General features: G+C 30.5%; 3 protein-coding genes across 6 annotated transcripts; all 3 read right to left on the bottom strand.

Moving 5' to 3' along the window:
* Window positions 1-76: 76 nt before the first annotated feature.
* On the bottom strand, window positions 77-2,167 carry LOC137834423 (nucleosome assembly protein 1;4-like). Its single transcript, XM_068642478.1, has 7 exons — window positions 2,073-2,167; window positions 1,917-1,960; window positions 1,240-1,323; window positions 716-808; window positions 491-551; window positions 351-412; window positions 77-259 (listed from the first exon to the last, which is right to left on the bottom strand). The coding sequence occupies exons 1-7, from the start codon at window positions 2,110-2,112 to the stop codon at window positions 77-79; spliced, it is 567 nt and encodes a 188-aa protein (XP_068498579.1). The 5' UTR covers window positions 2,113-2,167.
* A 2,447-nt stretch (window positions 2,168-4,614) lies between these two features.
* Window positions 4,615-7,938, bottom strand: LOC137835844 (uncharacterized). 4 transcript variants are annotated; one of them, XR_011085160.1, is made up of 8 exons: window positions 7,772-7,938; window positions 7,361-7,553; window positions 7,204-7,284; window positions 6,998-7,118; window positions 6,186-6,458; window positions 6,002-6,064; window positions 5,508-5,693; window positions 4,615-4,749 (listed from the first exon to the last, which is right to left on the bottom strand). XR_011085160.1 is itself a non-coding variant. In XM_068644559.1 (7 exons), exons 2-7 carry the CDS (start codon window positions 7,549-7,551, stop codon window positions 5,595-5,597), a joined length of 828 nt encoding a protein of 275 aa, XP_068500660.1. In that variant the 5' UTR covers window positions 7,772-7,911; the 3' UTR covers window positions 5,385-5,594. The 4 variants fall into 4 exon arrangements, 2 of the variants coding, with proteins under 2 accessions (XP_068500660.1, XP_068500661.1); XR_011085161.1 differs by having other exon boundaries at window positions 4,615-4,723; window positions 5,497-5,693; window positions 7,772-7,937; XM_068644559.1 differs by lacking the exon at window positions 4,615-4,749 and having other exon boundaries at window positions 5,385-5,693; window positions 7,361-7,551; window positions 7,772-7,911.
* Window positions 7,939-11,102: 3,164 nt separating this feature from the next.
* LOC137835843 (glyoxylate/succinic semialdehyde reductase 2, chloroplastic) lies at window positions 11,103-14,299 on the bottom strand. The gene is made up of 12 exons (XM_068644558.1): window positions 14,026-14,299; window positions 13,880-13,961; window positions 13,733-13,798; window positions 13,513-13,588; window positions 13,383-13,438; window positions 12,973-13,057; window positions 12,737-12,797; window positions 12,542-12,594; window positions 12,378-12,448; window positions 12,207-12,279; window positions 11,500-11,604; window positions 11,103-11,412 (listed from the first exon to the last, which is right to left on the bottom strand). The coding sequence occupies exons 1-12, from the start codon at window positions 14,138-14,140 to the stop codon at window positions 11,257-11,259; spliced, it is 999 nt and encodes a 332-aa protein (XP_068500659.1). The 5' UTR covers window positions 14,141-14,299; the 3' UTR covers window positions 11,103-11,256.
* Window positions 14,300-14,317: the final 18 nt, after the last annotated feature.

Below are 14,317 nucleotides of genomic sequence, written 5' to 3'. Positions count from 1 at the left end.
AATGTTTAAATATTGAAGATATATTTGCAGAAAATGAAAACATGGATATAAACAATTGCAAGTTAACAAATATTTCTTACCCTGTTGCTTCCATTGGTTCATCCTCATCAATCATATGATATGTTTTTGCTAGCACAGTATTTCTGAAATAAGGATTAGGATGAAAGAAAAACTTCAGTTTGAAGCTCTTGGAAGCTTCAACTCTACACCACTTGATATCTCTAAGATATTCGAGAGGCCCCTCATCAGCTTCAGTGATCTAATAAGAGGGAAAATGAAAGTACATAACTATTATACAATCCTTTTAACAATGGAAACTGTAGAAAACATATGTACATAAATTCCCTTACCAATTCAGCCAGTGTGTCATTAGTCTTCATCGCAGTTAGCCAGAAGTTAGGTATTCCTTTCTCTGAATTAAAGGAGAGTCCAGATGCTATCAGAAGAAAATGCACAAGACTACATTGGTAAACAAAAGTAAATAACTTACCCTCTCTGTCTGCTTCATCTGTAGCTTCTACCTCTAAGAGGCCATTGACAACATCATGCCTCTGTAATGAACAAAAACAATTCAAAAAAAAGATAATTTGTTACCATGATAAGGTGGTGAGTGATTCTGTCAATAAGATCATTATTCCATCTTTGAGCACAAAATCTCATAAATCAATAAGATATCTTACCAATAAACAAGTTCCATAATAAACAATGTACATACTTTTTTGTAGATTGGCTCGTAGAGTTTCAAGTATCTAGCCTCCAACTTTGATCGCTCCTCAAAATACTTAGCCTGCACCTTATCATGTTGTTTCTGCATATTGAAACAAAATCAGAACCTCACTTCAGCCCCTTGTCTGTGTAAAAAATGAAATTTCTAATATGAAGTGAGAGGAATGGAAGTAAACTCTCTGTTACATCTAAAAATTAACCTACAGAGTTTTGAAATTGAATAGAAGCAAAGAGGTGTATTATCTAAAATGACTGGTGCAATTCTATGACATTCTTTGAGAGTTCAAGATACTATTTAACCAAATACTTCCTACATCTCTGGCATTTTCTCTTAAGTGTCTCCCGTTTCTTTGGAGTTCCAGTAGATACTTCCACCATTTCAACTCTTGACACAAAACAAAAATTTTGAAGAAAATGAGAGTATTCTATCACTGTAAATAATAATTACAATAATAAGTCCACTGTCATCTAAGTGATCACACAACAATTGAATAAATGGCAACAACATCAAACCTGCAGTTCTATGAGAAATTCCACACGGCTCCTGACTCTTGGTGAGAATGTGTCCAGGATTTCTAGATACTGCTCACCTGAAAGCTGAAAATTATTTAGAGTGTCAAATGGATTAGCTAAATCCTTGATTTATTTTTTACAATTTTTTCACTTAAACAAATTTGCACAAACTTAAACTGTTTCCATGAAGATTTATGGACAAAATTTAGGCAAAGTTTCCATAGCTATGAACAAAATTTGCGTGTATAAAGTTAAAGATTCTTACTGAAAAATAGTCACATTAACACAAGATTAACACATAAAAGGAAAACATCTGTAATTATGACTTTGAAATCATAGTTTTTTCTTACGTTTGAAAACAGGTTCAGCATCCCAGATGTGAGAAAAGGTAACTGTTGTAATTAAGTAATAGTCTTTCATTTCGATAATCAACAAAGGCAATTGTAGACATAAAAGACAACTTCTTTCTTTCTTGTTATTTACCTTCACAATTCTTGATCAATTAAACAATAAAGAACAACACAGAAAAAAGTTGATAAAGGTTTATAGATTATCACAGATATCAAGAAAAAGGACAGAGAGAAGATAAAATGTTTCAAGAAACATAGTTAAAAACTTAATGTAGGGAAATTTTCTAATCTCACAATATTATATTTATGCTTACACAATAAACTTACGTCAATCATATCAACACTGTCCCCAACACTATCAGGAGTAAGAGCTGCACATAAATTCAACAGTTCACAAAATTACTTCCGAACAAAAAAATAGAGTAGAATAATAAAACAAGTATAAGCAAGAGAAAAATGAGTGTGAAAAAAGTTTGAAGATACCGTCGAAGTGAGGAGAAAGATGGGAACTATGATCGGACATGGTGAATGATCGATGTTTGAGAAACCTGCGAAGAAAGAAAGAAGATAGAAGGAACCAAAACAATGAATATTTTCTAAAATCTCTGTATATATAGCTGTGGAAGTTGAATCAGATTTCTGTTTAGTTAGAAAAATTAGTTAAATAATGATTAGTTAGTTATAAGTAGTTGAAAGTTCCTAGTGACAACTAATTTTTTTGTTATACCCTTCAATAATCTATTCATTAAAACAGTTTATAAATATGAAATGAATAAAATAACATGTTTCTATATTAAATATTTTATTTTTTAAAAATTAAAATTTAATAGAACTTTCTTAAAAGTTTATTATTAGTTAAAAATAATTTCATAATGTAGGTTATTCATGCACCTATATGAGTTGGATCTTCACTTCTATCTATATTATTACAAATGAAATCCATTGGATAACTTTCTCCACCTCAACACCAGAATTTTAAAAAAAAATCGAAATTAAATTTACTAAAAGAGGAATTTTGCAAAATAAAAACTCTCACTATTTTTTAACTTTTTGTTATTTTCTCTCATTCAAGTCTATGCTTTTTTTATTCCATTTCTCTTTGAAGTTCTCTATAAAGTTATGCCTCTACAAAGTCATCGCAAAGTACGATCTTTGCCTTATTTTTGTAAGTCTTTCAAAGGACGAGGTGATCTTCTGCAACAAGTTTTATCCAAACAATGATTGTTGGAGATCCTACATCGACTAGAGATGAGAATATTTCATTGTATATAAGTGGGTGCAAACCTCACCTCATGAGCCGGTTTTATGGGGTTGAGTTAGGCTTAAAATTCACTTGGTAATATGGTATCAGAGTCAGGTTCAAGTTTATCCTAGCGAGTGTTTGTTGGGCTTATCAGGCCACTTGTCACTCTCGGCGTGAGGGCGGTTTGTTGGAGATCTCACATCGACTAGAGATTAGGACATTTCATTGTATATAAGTGGGTGCAAACCTCATCTCATGAGTCGGTTTTATGAGGTTGAGTTAGGCTCAAAGTCCACTTCATAATAGTGATACTTTCTTTATCTTCTTTTTTCTCCAATGTCATTCTTTTGTCTTTACCGCAGGACCTTAATTGTTTTTCTAAAAGTATTTTAAAGTCATAAACTTTACTTAGAAAAAAAAATTCACAAGTTTGGCAACTATGCATATACCGAATACTAAAGATCTTTTTTCTAATAACTACATTAAGAATTTGTTTGATTGGCGCGTAGTTTTGAATTTTGAATGATAATGGTGATGATATTTACACTATATATAGGCTGTTGTATTCAATCATTCATTTATTTCATTTTTGTTCTTCATGGAGTTGATTACAAAAGAATGAACATGTAATCTTTGAACACCATGCGTGTGATAGAAATTTTGTATGGTATTATTATGTTTCAGTATTTTATTCTCACTTTTTTCCTTTTTTAAACCCCTTTGCATGACTCAATGGTGTTTTAAACCATTTTTTCATTTTTACTTGGCAGCAAATTGTGTACAACTTTTTAAAGCCATTTTTGTATCTTAGTTTTTGAAATGTGATTTTGGTTGCATATTTTTATTTGTCCATGTCATTTTTATTCAATATGTATTATTGATTTTTCAATTTGTATTACCATTAATGTATTTTAATCATTGAACATGATTTTGGTTGCATTTGTTATTGTGATTTGTTCATCTTATTTATGTTCACTATGTATTAGAGGTTTTTAACGACATATTTGTATCTTATTGTTTGAACTTTTAATTTTGTTGCATATGTTATTGTGATTTGTTCATCTCATTTATGTTCACTCTTTATTAGAGGTTTTTTAACGACATATTTGTATCTTATTGTTTGAACTTTTATTTTTGTTGCATATGTTATTGTGATTTATTCATCTCATTTATGTTCACTCTTTATTACAGCTTTTTAACACCATGTTTGTATCTTATTGTTTGAAATTTTATTTTGGTTGCATATGTTATTGTGGTTTGTTCATCTCATTTATGTTCACTCTGTATTGCAGGTTTTTAACGCCATTTTTATATCTTATTATTTGAACTTTTATTTTGGTTGCATTTGTTATTGTGATTTCTTCATCTCAGTTTTGTAATATTTTTATTATAGGTTTTTAACGCCATTTGAATCATTTAACATGATTTTGGTTGCTTTCATAGTGGAAGGAAATAAATTTTCCATTTAAATATAATTTTTATTCATTTTCCATGTTGGTGTGTTTCCACTCTTATAGATAGATTTCATACAAACACTCTGACTTTGCCGTTTGAACACTTGAGTTCTATTCTATAATGCAGTTATTAATGTGTGCTAATCCATAGTTATTAATGTGTGTTAATCCATATCCCAAGCAAAGTGTTTTTAGTTCTTAATTTCGTAATATATATTAATAATAATTTATTTTTAAAAATTTTATTTGTGAAACGTGGTAATTTTAAGGATGAAAATGTTTCAAAGATGAATTACTGAAATGGGTCGTTTTAAAGTGTGTTATATGTCAAATGTTTCCCTTTGTTTGGAAACAAGGATAATTTTAAAATTTTGTATTCCTTGTCCAGAGCGGATCAACCGAATCCACATTTTACGAATTTTACAAACAGGACAGGCCTATACAAAATTAGTTAATCCGTATTGTCATACCTATGTATGTGAATCAGTCCATCCCGTATAAGATTTTTTTTAAAAAAATAAAAATAAAAATTAGCTAAATAATTTTTTTTAAATGAATTAGATAAATAAATATGATCAAAATTGTTATTGTAATCTTAAAAATAGAAAGATTTAATTAAACAATCTAGAAAGAAAAATTAATAAATTAAAAAGTAACAAAGTTAAAAATTAAAAATTAAATTTCTTCATATTCATTTGAGGTTTTAACTTAAAATTAAAAAAAATTATATAATCAATATTTCAAATTTCATACTGGTACCGAGAAATATACATTCTATCAAAAATATTTTACAATATTTTTATATTAATTTGTTTCTCCCCATCTATCTATTCCATTTGTTCTCCCACGAGAACAAACTATTAAAGAGTATAATTTTTTTAATAACTCTTTGATATTATAAGATTATAATTAAATAAAATACTTTCTATTTCACAATAATCACTCAAAAAATAATTTTTTTATGTATATTTTATTTTATAATGTATTTCTAACATAACCTTACTCTTTTCACCTCAGAAAAAACAACGCTCTTTTCATTTATGCCATGCTGTATTACCAAATACAACTATGAAAATAACCCAAAGTAGTAATTAGCTCTGATAATTTGATATCCAATGCTCCAAATGACATTCATCTTATGCTTTATTATTTTACAAAAATATCCTTACACATAAGTAATTCAACACTTAAAGAAGGTGTAATCAGGAGCAAAGAAAAAATGGGGTGTCAAAAAATCATTTTTCTTTTGCATAAACCCTAAACCTTCCATGAAGGAGCTCTCCTTTACTAAGAATAAAATAAATGGACCTAACTGCCTCCTTGTGCAGGCATTTCCTTTTTATGTGAGCTCTTCATCTTCCTATTCCTAGGCCTCTTCTTCTTCACTGCACTGTCTCCTTTCGATTCCTGCATAGAAGCAAAATTTAATGAACATGTAAGAAATCTATGGGGGAAAAGATGTTCATCTTCAGAAATTGCTAAAAATTGCTTGCAGAACCAAAACACACTTAAATAGAAACAATAGTTACTAAATTGTTCTATATTTTCAATGTACAAAAACAACAGCATAAATTATATAATTTTAATCTGAATGGATGTGATACACTAACACAAATTTAAACTCAAAATCATCTATGGAAAAATTTTCCGAGAGTTAGAAGCAAAATGTTCATGTCTTGAAATTAAAAAATAAATAGAAATTGTTAAACTTATACCTTCGGAAGACCAATATTTTGGGTTTTAATTTTCTTCTTCTTGCATGAGAGTGGATTTGGACCCTGCAGAGTTGAAAAGCACTATTATAGAAAAAACTATAACACAATGGAAATCGTAAACTGCTAATTAATATATAAGAATCTTTCCTAGTTATTAATAAATAACTAATTTGTCATAGTCAACCTTAGCTCTTTTTCTCTTGTTCTTCTTTTGTACTGCCGGAACATTTATGGTTTCATCCCCTGAATCCACTTTTTCCACTATTTCAGTAATGGAATTGTTAGCTTCCTCGTTAGTCCGTTTATTCATCACCATATCATTCAATATCTTGTACTCTTTCTCAGTCACATGAGACCGTTCTTTTTCAGAAGTTTTGACATATTGCCGTTGAAATGCAGATGGGGATTCAAGAAAAAGAGCATTTCTGAGAGCATATATGAGAGGCACACCAGGTACCTGATACAAGTATATTAAAAAGAATAGTATGTCAGAGTGTATATTTCTACACCTATTGCAGAATTATAAAAGCATAGCATTCAAATTTTATTTTGCTGAGAAGATCACACAGGAGGAGTGCATAGAAAGAATACATTATCATATATCAATTATAAGACATATAGGAACACAATTACAAAAAAAAAAACAGTATAGATGCTAAGGCAAAGATGTTAAAGAAAATTTTATTCAATCGTTCTAATTAGAAATGGCTACTGCAAATGACTCATTCAGTAACACCAAATAGGAAAATGCTTCCAAATGACTCAATCAGTAACAGTAAGATGCTTCACATGCAACCACAATGGATTGATTGAATGGGATTAGAAATAGGAATGATATAACTGGATCAGAATATAGGAGAAACAAATCTCTATAATTGAATCATCGTCAAAAAGAATAAAACCTAATATCAACTCTCTATAACTGGATAAGAATATATGCTTTGTTTTCCACACAGTTATCTTGCAACTCTATATATCTAATACCTAATATCAAACCTTTTGCAACTCTCTACGGAGCTCAGTGTCCTGACTAGCAACAAAGAAATGTTCAGAATTGTTTTCCCCAACAACCTCCTTGATACAATCAACTGCATTCACGCATTTATCATGCTCACACCTGTGCAAAGTTGAGCAAATTGTGGTGAGAGTAATGATAATTTTCACACAGTCGCTTACAAAACAATACATTTCACATAGTTTACCTAGCAACTATAAGTCGACTTGCCGCCTCCAAAGTTTCAATATGTGAGCGACCAAGTCTCTTAACCTCAGCCACAACACAACTGCATCAAAAACAAGACATCAAAAATAATTCATCAAATAAAAATAAATATATAAAAGAGAAGGGGAGAAGGAGACCTGGTAGTGTAGAGTTTGACATCAGCCCTGAGAATGTTGCCAAGTGCGGTGTCAGCTGGGGTCATTTTGTTGTCAAGAAGATGATATACAAATGTCCCGTCACATAAAATCTTGAAAGGCTTATGAAAACCACAGCAAGCAGTGTAAAAGATCAAAGCTTTTCTATGTCTCCTCTGTTTTTTCACCTTCATCTCTGCAAAAACAAACAATGATTAACAAGTTTGATTGAAGAAAGAAAGAAACAAAAAGAAAATCAAAATTGTGAGGACGAAATTAATGTGGAGATAAACAAACTTCTCAACAAATTGGCTTACGGGATTAAGGAAAAAATGCGAAGAACAAAGTTCAATGAAAAAACTTGGGAGAGAAGAGAAGCAACTGCACTTGGGAGAAAAGAGTAAGAGATGTTACTGTTGGGCTGAGAGACTGACGGTGCGTGCGGCGGAACTGCGAACGGCTAAGGCGCGACGGCGGCGGAATAGCTTTTCAGTGACTGAGTTTTGCGATTAGGGTTCTTTTATTAGGATTCAGATAACTGTTTTCTTTTTGGTACATCTCATTCTATTGCACTCATTTTATTTCTTTAAAACCCTCTTATGCTTTTATTTTTATTTAAAAATATCTTTTTCCAAAACAAATTTTTGCAATATACAAAAATATTACTAATGGAACACAGGCAATTTTTTATTTATGTTTTTAATCTGTATTTTATTTTTATTACTATGTATCCAATATTTTATTTTTATAATTATTATTATTGTGTATTTATATTTATATTTTTTTTATTATTAATGTTATTATTATTATTATTTATTTATATTTTTATTTTTGCGGATTTGTAAATCTAAAAGTAGTTTGATTTTTCAATATATATAATATTTGGATTATGAATAATGATATTTTTTTAGAATTTGGTTATTTTATTGATTTACTCACTTCTATAATATTAATTACTACACCATCCTAGTTCTTATTCATAGTGATTATTCCTAGTTCTTATAACAAATTTTGAAATTTAATTCTTACTATTCATTACTACAGTAATACAAATAGTCATAATATTTAATAAACTGTAAGAACCTCTTCAAGTTTGTTTGCCTCTATCCCCTAAAGGACAAACGACAATAGTTAATTTATGGAATACCAAATTAATTAAATTAATGATGATAAAATTATTTTTAATAATTTTTTTATTGGTTATTTTTTCTTATTTGTGTAAAAACACTCTAAAAGAAAATAATAATAATAATAATTTATTATGAGATAAAAGGAATAACTTTTTTTTCTAAATGAGAAGAAGACATTAAGACCACCCTCCTGTGTTAATTGATGGAATACTCAATATTATTGGAACTTGTTTTAAATAGAATATTAATATTAATTTTTTTTATTGTGAAGACCATGTGATTATAATATGAGAATCAGAGGATAACTGATAATAAGATACAAATGAAATAAAATAGAATATTTTTAAATGATTAGAAGAGTTCATATATTTATTTTTAAATGATTATTCTAATGAATTTGCATGAAAATAAATCACATTCTTGAAATAAATTGACTAAAAGATCTGTAGTTACTTCAATTTACATATACATATTAAATTTGTGTTGCTGTATCACAATTCTTGAAAGATCAAAGTTTTTTTGAAATCAGAAAACATACATTTTGATTTATAATAATATAATAATACATTTAAATTAAAAAAAATAAAAATATTAATTTATTATAGTATGAAGTGTGTTAGGATGTTAATATATATAGTACTAATATGGTGAGAATGAAGATCACATAGCTCCTATGCAGGAAACGAGAGGAGACAATGGGGTGATGAGAAGTAGGAATAGAAAGAGTGTAACATTTTCTTCTTCTCTTCTCTCTATTGTCACCTTCCGTTTACTGTTAGGCTATAATGGGACAAGTTGTGACGACGGCGCCACGACGGCGCCACGGCGGCGGGAGGCGCGACTGCTGAGGCAAACAGTGCGCGCGAAGCGGCGGAGAGGCTGACGGCGCGAGCGGCGGAGGCGCGACGGCGGCGGAATGGCTTTTCAGTGACTTAGTTTCGCGATTAGGGTTGTTTTAAGGTTCAGTGTTGTTTTGGGCCCCGTTCTTGGGCCTCTTTCTATTTGCACTTATTTATTTCTTTAAAACCCTTTTATGTTTTTATTTTTATATAAAAATATTTTTTGCAATATAATAGTTTTATGAAATCTAGCATTTTGGAAATTATTTTTTCAAAATGTATAGTAAAAATTTTAAAACTATATTTTTTTAGTCCAGCTCATTTGAACTGGACCCAGCCACCATGGTAAGACAGACTCAAAACTTTGTTAATCATATCAATCAAACAGTTTTGTTCTCTTTTTAATTTTAATTTTTACTTTTTATTATATATAAATGTTTTTAATTTTTTTAATTAATCAATTAATATTTTTAATTATATAAATTAAATTAATTATTATCTTTATATTTTAAATCAATTTATTATAATTAATAATTAAAACTGAATTTATGAAGATTAATAATTTAAATTATAATACTATTATATATTTTTATTTTTTAAAATATTATAATAAATATATTTTTTTGTTTTTATTTTTTATTTTGAAAAAACGAGCTAGACCTACTCTATCAAGAATGTGACTTTTTTCATGCAAAATTATTAGAATAATCATTTTAAAATTATTATATGAACTTTTCTTGATAATCATTTAAAAATACTGTATTTTATTTCATTTGTATCTTATCATCAATTATTCTTTGATTTTCATAATATCAATCATACGGTCTTCACACTAAAGAAAAGAAAATAATATTAATATTCTATTTAAAAGTTCTAATGATATTGAGTATTCCATCCATTAACATTATTAACATAAGAGGGTGATGTTAATGTCTTTTTTTTTTTCTCTCGTTTTCCCTATTTGCAAGCACAATCTAGGACTTAGAATACTATTAAGAAAATAAACTATTATCATCCAAATTTGAGGTCAGAAATTTGAAAGGTGGTCTCCAAGATGATTCTCTTATAATTACAAGGTTTGAGTGTTTGGAGGTCACATTAGGAACTCCATTCGTTGACAATATTATATTATGACGATTGATCAAGTCTGTTAGAGTATAAAAATATCAGTGTAACATGTATTGTACAAAATAATACTTATTTTTGCTTTTTGAAATAATCAATTATTTATAAAGTTTTTCATCACAATAATATCACAAGAAATTTAAATAATAACAATTATATCTTTTATCTTAAAAATAATATCACAATAGATTTAAGTAATAACAATTATATCTTTTATCTTCAAGTATAAATTTGAGTTTATAAAGAATAAAAATTATCTGAATAAAAAATCTTTATTAATTAATATTTTTATTAGTTTCTCCTTACCTCCATGTAACTTAAAGATAAAGACTATCTAATATATGCTAAAACGTAACAATTATTTTCGAGATTACTTCACATCGAGTTTATATTCAATGAATATCATATCGATCATTTTACCAATATAACCTGAACAATACATAAACACAGTTAAATAACATTACAAATCAAATTTTTATTTATTTATATTACAGTATGAAGGGAGTAAGGAACCTTATACAGGTTTGAGTTGCAGGTTATACAGGATTCTTGTATTCTTTCAACTTTATGTCTTCTTGCACCATTTTGAAATAAACGAAACCTACTTTTATACACAGATAACAAAAATTACTAAATATATAATCGGGACAATTTTAACCAAAAAATTTAGGAGATTGAAATATTCAAATATATATTATACATTTGGGGAATCAATTTAAATGGAGAAGCCTCACAATGGAAGTCTATACTGATTCAATTTGCCTAACCAACTACACTTTTGAACTTCAACATGTTCATAAGAAAGTCACTTGAATTTGGATTTTAATGCTTCAATGACAGCTGAAAAGTCGTGATCACTAAGGCCATGTGATTTTGCAACTTTATATAACTCATTAGCAGCTGCTGCAATAGGAGTGGGTTGGGAAACAGACTCTGCTAACCCCAGGGCTAGTCTTAGATCCTGTCATCATTAGTTTTGTATGAGAAAGGAAAAATATTGATCATCAAGTCTGAAAGTTATAGAACAGGAATGTCAACATTTACACACCTTCTGCTGATGCTTTAGGGGGAATGCAGTTGGGTAAAGAGACTCTATCATGGATGGACCTTTGGTTGAGTACATTGGAGCACTAATTGCACCCTGTGAAACTACCTGCAAAATTGCCATTTCATAAAGGTTCAACACTACTACTTCCTAATAAACAACAATGAAGAAGAATCTTAACATCAAAGGAAGACAGATTCTAGGCAAGTAGTTCCCCTAGGAATATAAACATAGATAACCTGGTAGAAATATTGCGAAAAGAAAAAAAAATCAACAAGTCTCACCTTGTCTATGTAATCATCTATTTATTTTCTCTTTCAACTCATTTTCATGGTATTTTCTTCATATTTCTCTCTTTCTTTTCTCATCAGATTATTCGTCACATTTTCTACCTTTTCTCTTCTCTTCCTGTCTCTCCTATTACCCCTTCAATTAACACCATTTTGAGGTGGATGATTATCATGACTCCACACTATCACACAAGTTTTATTCACATCATGATTTCTCAAATTCTATACTATTATTCTCACTTATCATCATGTTCCTCAACTATCAAATTTACTGCATCCCCAAATTATTGTTCCAATCCAACTGTAGGATGAACATTTGGATCTAAATTAGAAACAAATAGAACATTCTCCTGCAATAGAAGGTTATTGTTGACCATATCAGGTGGGTTATGTTTCATGAACATAGAAATGGCCAAATACCTGCACTAATACATCTGGATCAAGGCCAACTTTCTCGCTGAGGAGTAAGCCTTCAGAAAAGGATGCCATCATACTATGGATAATTGGAAAATATAGAAAGAAAATAGTGTCACTTAACCACTGGTGAAAAAGGATAAGTAACAGCATAAGTAGGAAAAATTTGTAAGAGACCTGCCCATGATCATATTGACAACGAGTTTCATCGCAGCTCCATTTCCAACATTGCCAAGATAAAATTTAGACTGTATAGAAGTATAAAACATACATGAATAGATTATTTGTTTTGCCAGAAAGGTTAGAGATTTTTATTTTAACTGAAAATTAGATGTATTTACTTTCCCCATGATGTCCAAGAGAGAAGCAACTGTTTCATAAAGATCTTTGTCCCCTGAAATATATTATATACACAGCCTCAGATTCCCTAAGTTCTCAGTATTCTCGTTAGAATAGAGCCTAAATGCATTCACAACGGTAAGCAGTGTTAATTATGCAAATGAGAGTTATAATGGGGAAAAAATCTTGAGTATGACCTGCTGTAAGAAATATCAATTGCCCATCTTCTGCTGGCTTTTTTGAACCTGAAACTGGAGCCTGTGGGTACAAAGAAATGGCATCATAGGTGTTACAACTTACAACACAACTTACAAAATTTTATATCTAACTATCCAACTAAAGCAAGCAATGCATTTAAGCATATCCCGATTACATAGCACCCTGAATGTGCCATAAAGAATAGGTAAGGATTAAAAACTATAAAAAACTTCACCTCCAAAAATAATGCTCCAGAGGATTTTATGTGCCCACTTATCAATTTAGAAGTGTCCCCATCAACAGTTGAAACATCCACGTATCTGAATGAAAATAGGTAAGGTATTAAGCTTGCCTTTTGAGGAGGATCTATCTCTCATTCTGTCATTTTTAGATAAGTAAACAACTAAACAAGCACATGTTGAACCAAAGTATGCAATGTCTTGATAACTATGGAATATGGTTACTCTAATGAAACTAGAGATAAAACATTTCAATGATAAGATTAAGGAATGAGGGGGTCAAAGAGGGGGGAACATTCTGTGTGTAGCGCAGAAAAGAGTCAACATTGATTTCAAATGCCATTAATATTTGTCAGATTGAAGCAATATACAAGAAGCAAATTAAAATTGAGTTTAAATATAGCACCCTTTCCCTGGACCCATTCCATTCGCAGCTCCATGCTTCCCACAAGCAACATCCAACTGATAGGAAACAGAGTTAACCAGCTTAGACACTAAAATGTAATCTTTAAAAAACTACAGCAAATTATACGCACTGCACTTTGAGGATCAGCAAGCATGGCAAAGGTGACATCGCAAGATGCTGCTACTTCCTCAGGAGTGGGTTTATATCTGCAGAAAACAAATACAAAGGCTTTCAAAACCCATTGAATTTGAAAATTTAGTTCTTCTCTTTACGAGTCTCTTAAAAAATGCAAGTGTCATCCACAGACCACAGAAACACAAAATCCTGTATCTGAATATGAAAGAACTCACTTTGCTCCAAGGCTGATTAAAGGGTCGCACTTGCTCTTGGTCCTATTCCAGACAGTGAGATCAATCCTACAACAAGAAGAAATGCTAATTAACTAGAAGTGCGACAAAACATACAAGGATGAGAATTGCATTGAGAGAGTAACATACCCAGCTTTAAGGAGATTATGGGCCATTGGGGACCCCATGATTCCGATGCCCAGAAAGCCAACCCGCGACGGTGGCTCCGTTACTGAAAGAGTATGATTAGGGACACTAGAAATTGAAAGGAATAACGATGATACTACAGCACTTACTAGCTTGAGCTCGTGGTGAAACATATGGTGAAATGGGTGCAGAGAATCGCTTCATGATCATCATGGGTGCAAGGTTCAAGTGATGGGGAATCTGAGAGCAAAACGTGGAACACATGAACACACGCAGAGACTGCACTTTATCCCACACCACACCCAACACCTTATGCTAACTCTCTCTCAACACTGCCACTATAGATAAGAGGGAGAGCCAGTGATTGTTCTTTTCTCCCTTTTACCCTCTCTCTCCTCATTCTTTTACATTATTTTTCCAGATAACTTTTTTCAAATAATT

This window comes from Phaseolus vulgaris, chromosome 5, assembly GCF_000499845.2.
Source record: "Phaseolus vulgaris cultivar G19833 chromosome 5, P. vulgaris v2.0, whole genome shotgun sequence".
NCBI lineage: Eukaryota > Viridiplantae > Streptophyta > Magnoliopsida > Fabales > Fabaceae > Phaseolus > Phaseolus vulgaris.
Note: the sequence above shows the minus strand (reverse complement) of the source record. Positions and strands in the feature narration are given on the sequence as shown.

Coding starts and splice junctions, on each gene's coding strand:
- LOC137835843 (XM_068644558.1), bottom strand. CDS start 14,140: ATGTGTTCCACGTTTTGCTCTCAGATTCCCCATCACTTGAACCTTGCA. Junction 13,799..13,879: donor CATAATCTCCTTAAAGCTGG/GTATGTTACTCT, acceptor TTCTTGTTGTAG/GATTGATCTCACTGTCTGGA. Junction 13,589..13,732: donor TTAATCAGCCTTGGAGCAAA/GTGAGTTCTTTC, acceptor TGTTTTCTGCAG/ATATAAACCCACTCCTGAGG.
- LOC137835844 (XM_068644559.1), bottom strand. CDS start 7,551: ATGAAGGTGAAAAAACAGAGGAGACATAGAAAAGCTTTGATCTTTTAC. Junction 7,285..7,360: donor GTCAAACTCTACACTACCAG/GTCTCCTTCTCC, acceptor TTTTTGATGCAG/TTGTGTTGTGGCTGAGGTTA. Junction 7,119..7,203: donor AGTCGACTTATAGTTGCTAG/GTAAACTATGTG, acceptor AACTTTGCACAG/GTGTGAGCATGATAAATGCG.
- LOC137834423 (XM_068642478.1), bottom strand. CDS start 2,112: ATGTCCGATCATAGTTCCCATCTTTCTCCTCACTTCGACG. Junction 809..1,239: donor AATTTCTCATAGAACTGCAG/GTTTGATGTTGT, acceptor TTCAATATGCAG/AAACAACATGATAAGGTGCA. Junction 260..350: donor ATGACACACTGGCTGAATTG/GTAAGGGAATTT, acceptor CCCTCTTATTAG/ATCACTGAAGCTGATGAGGG.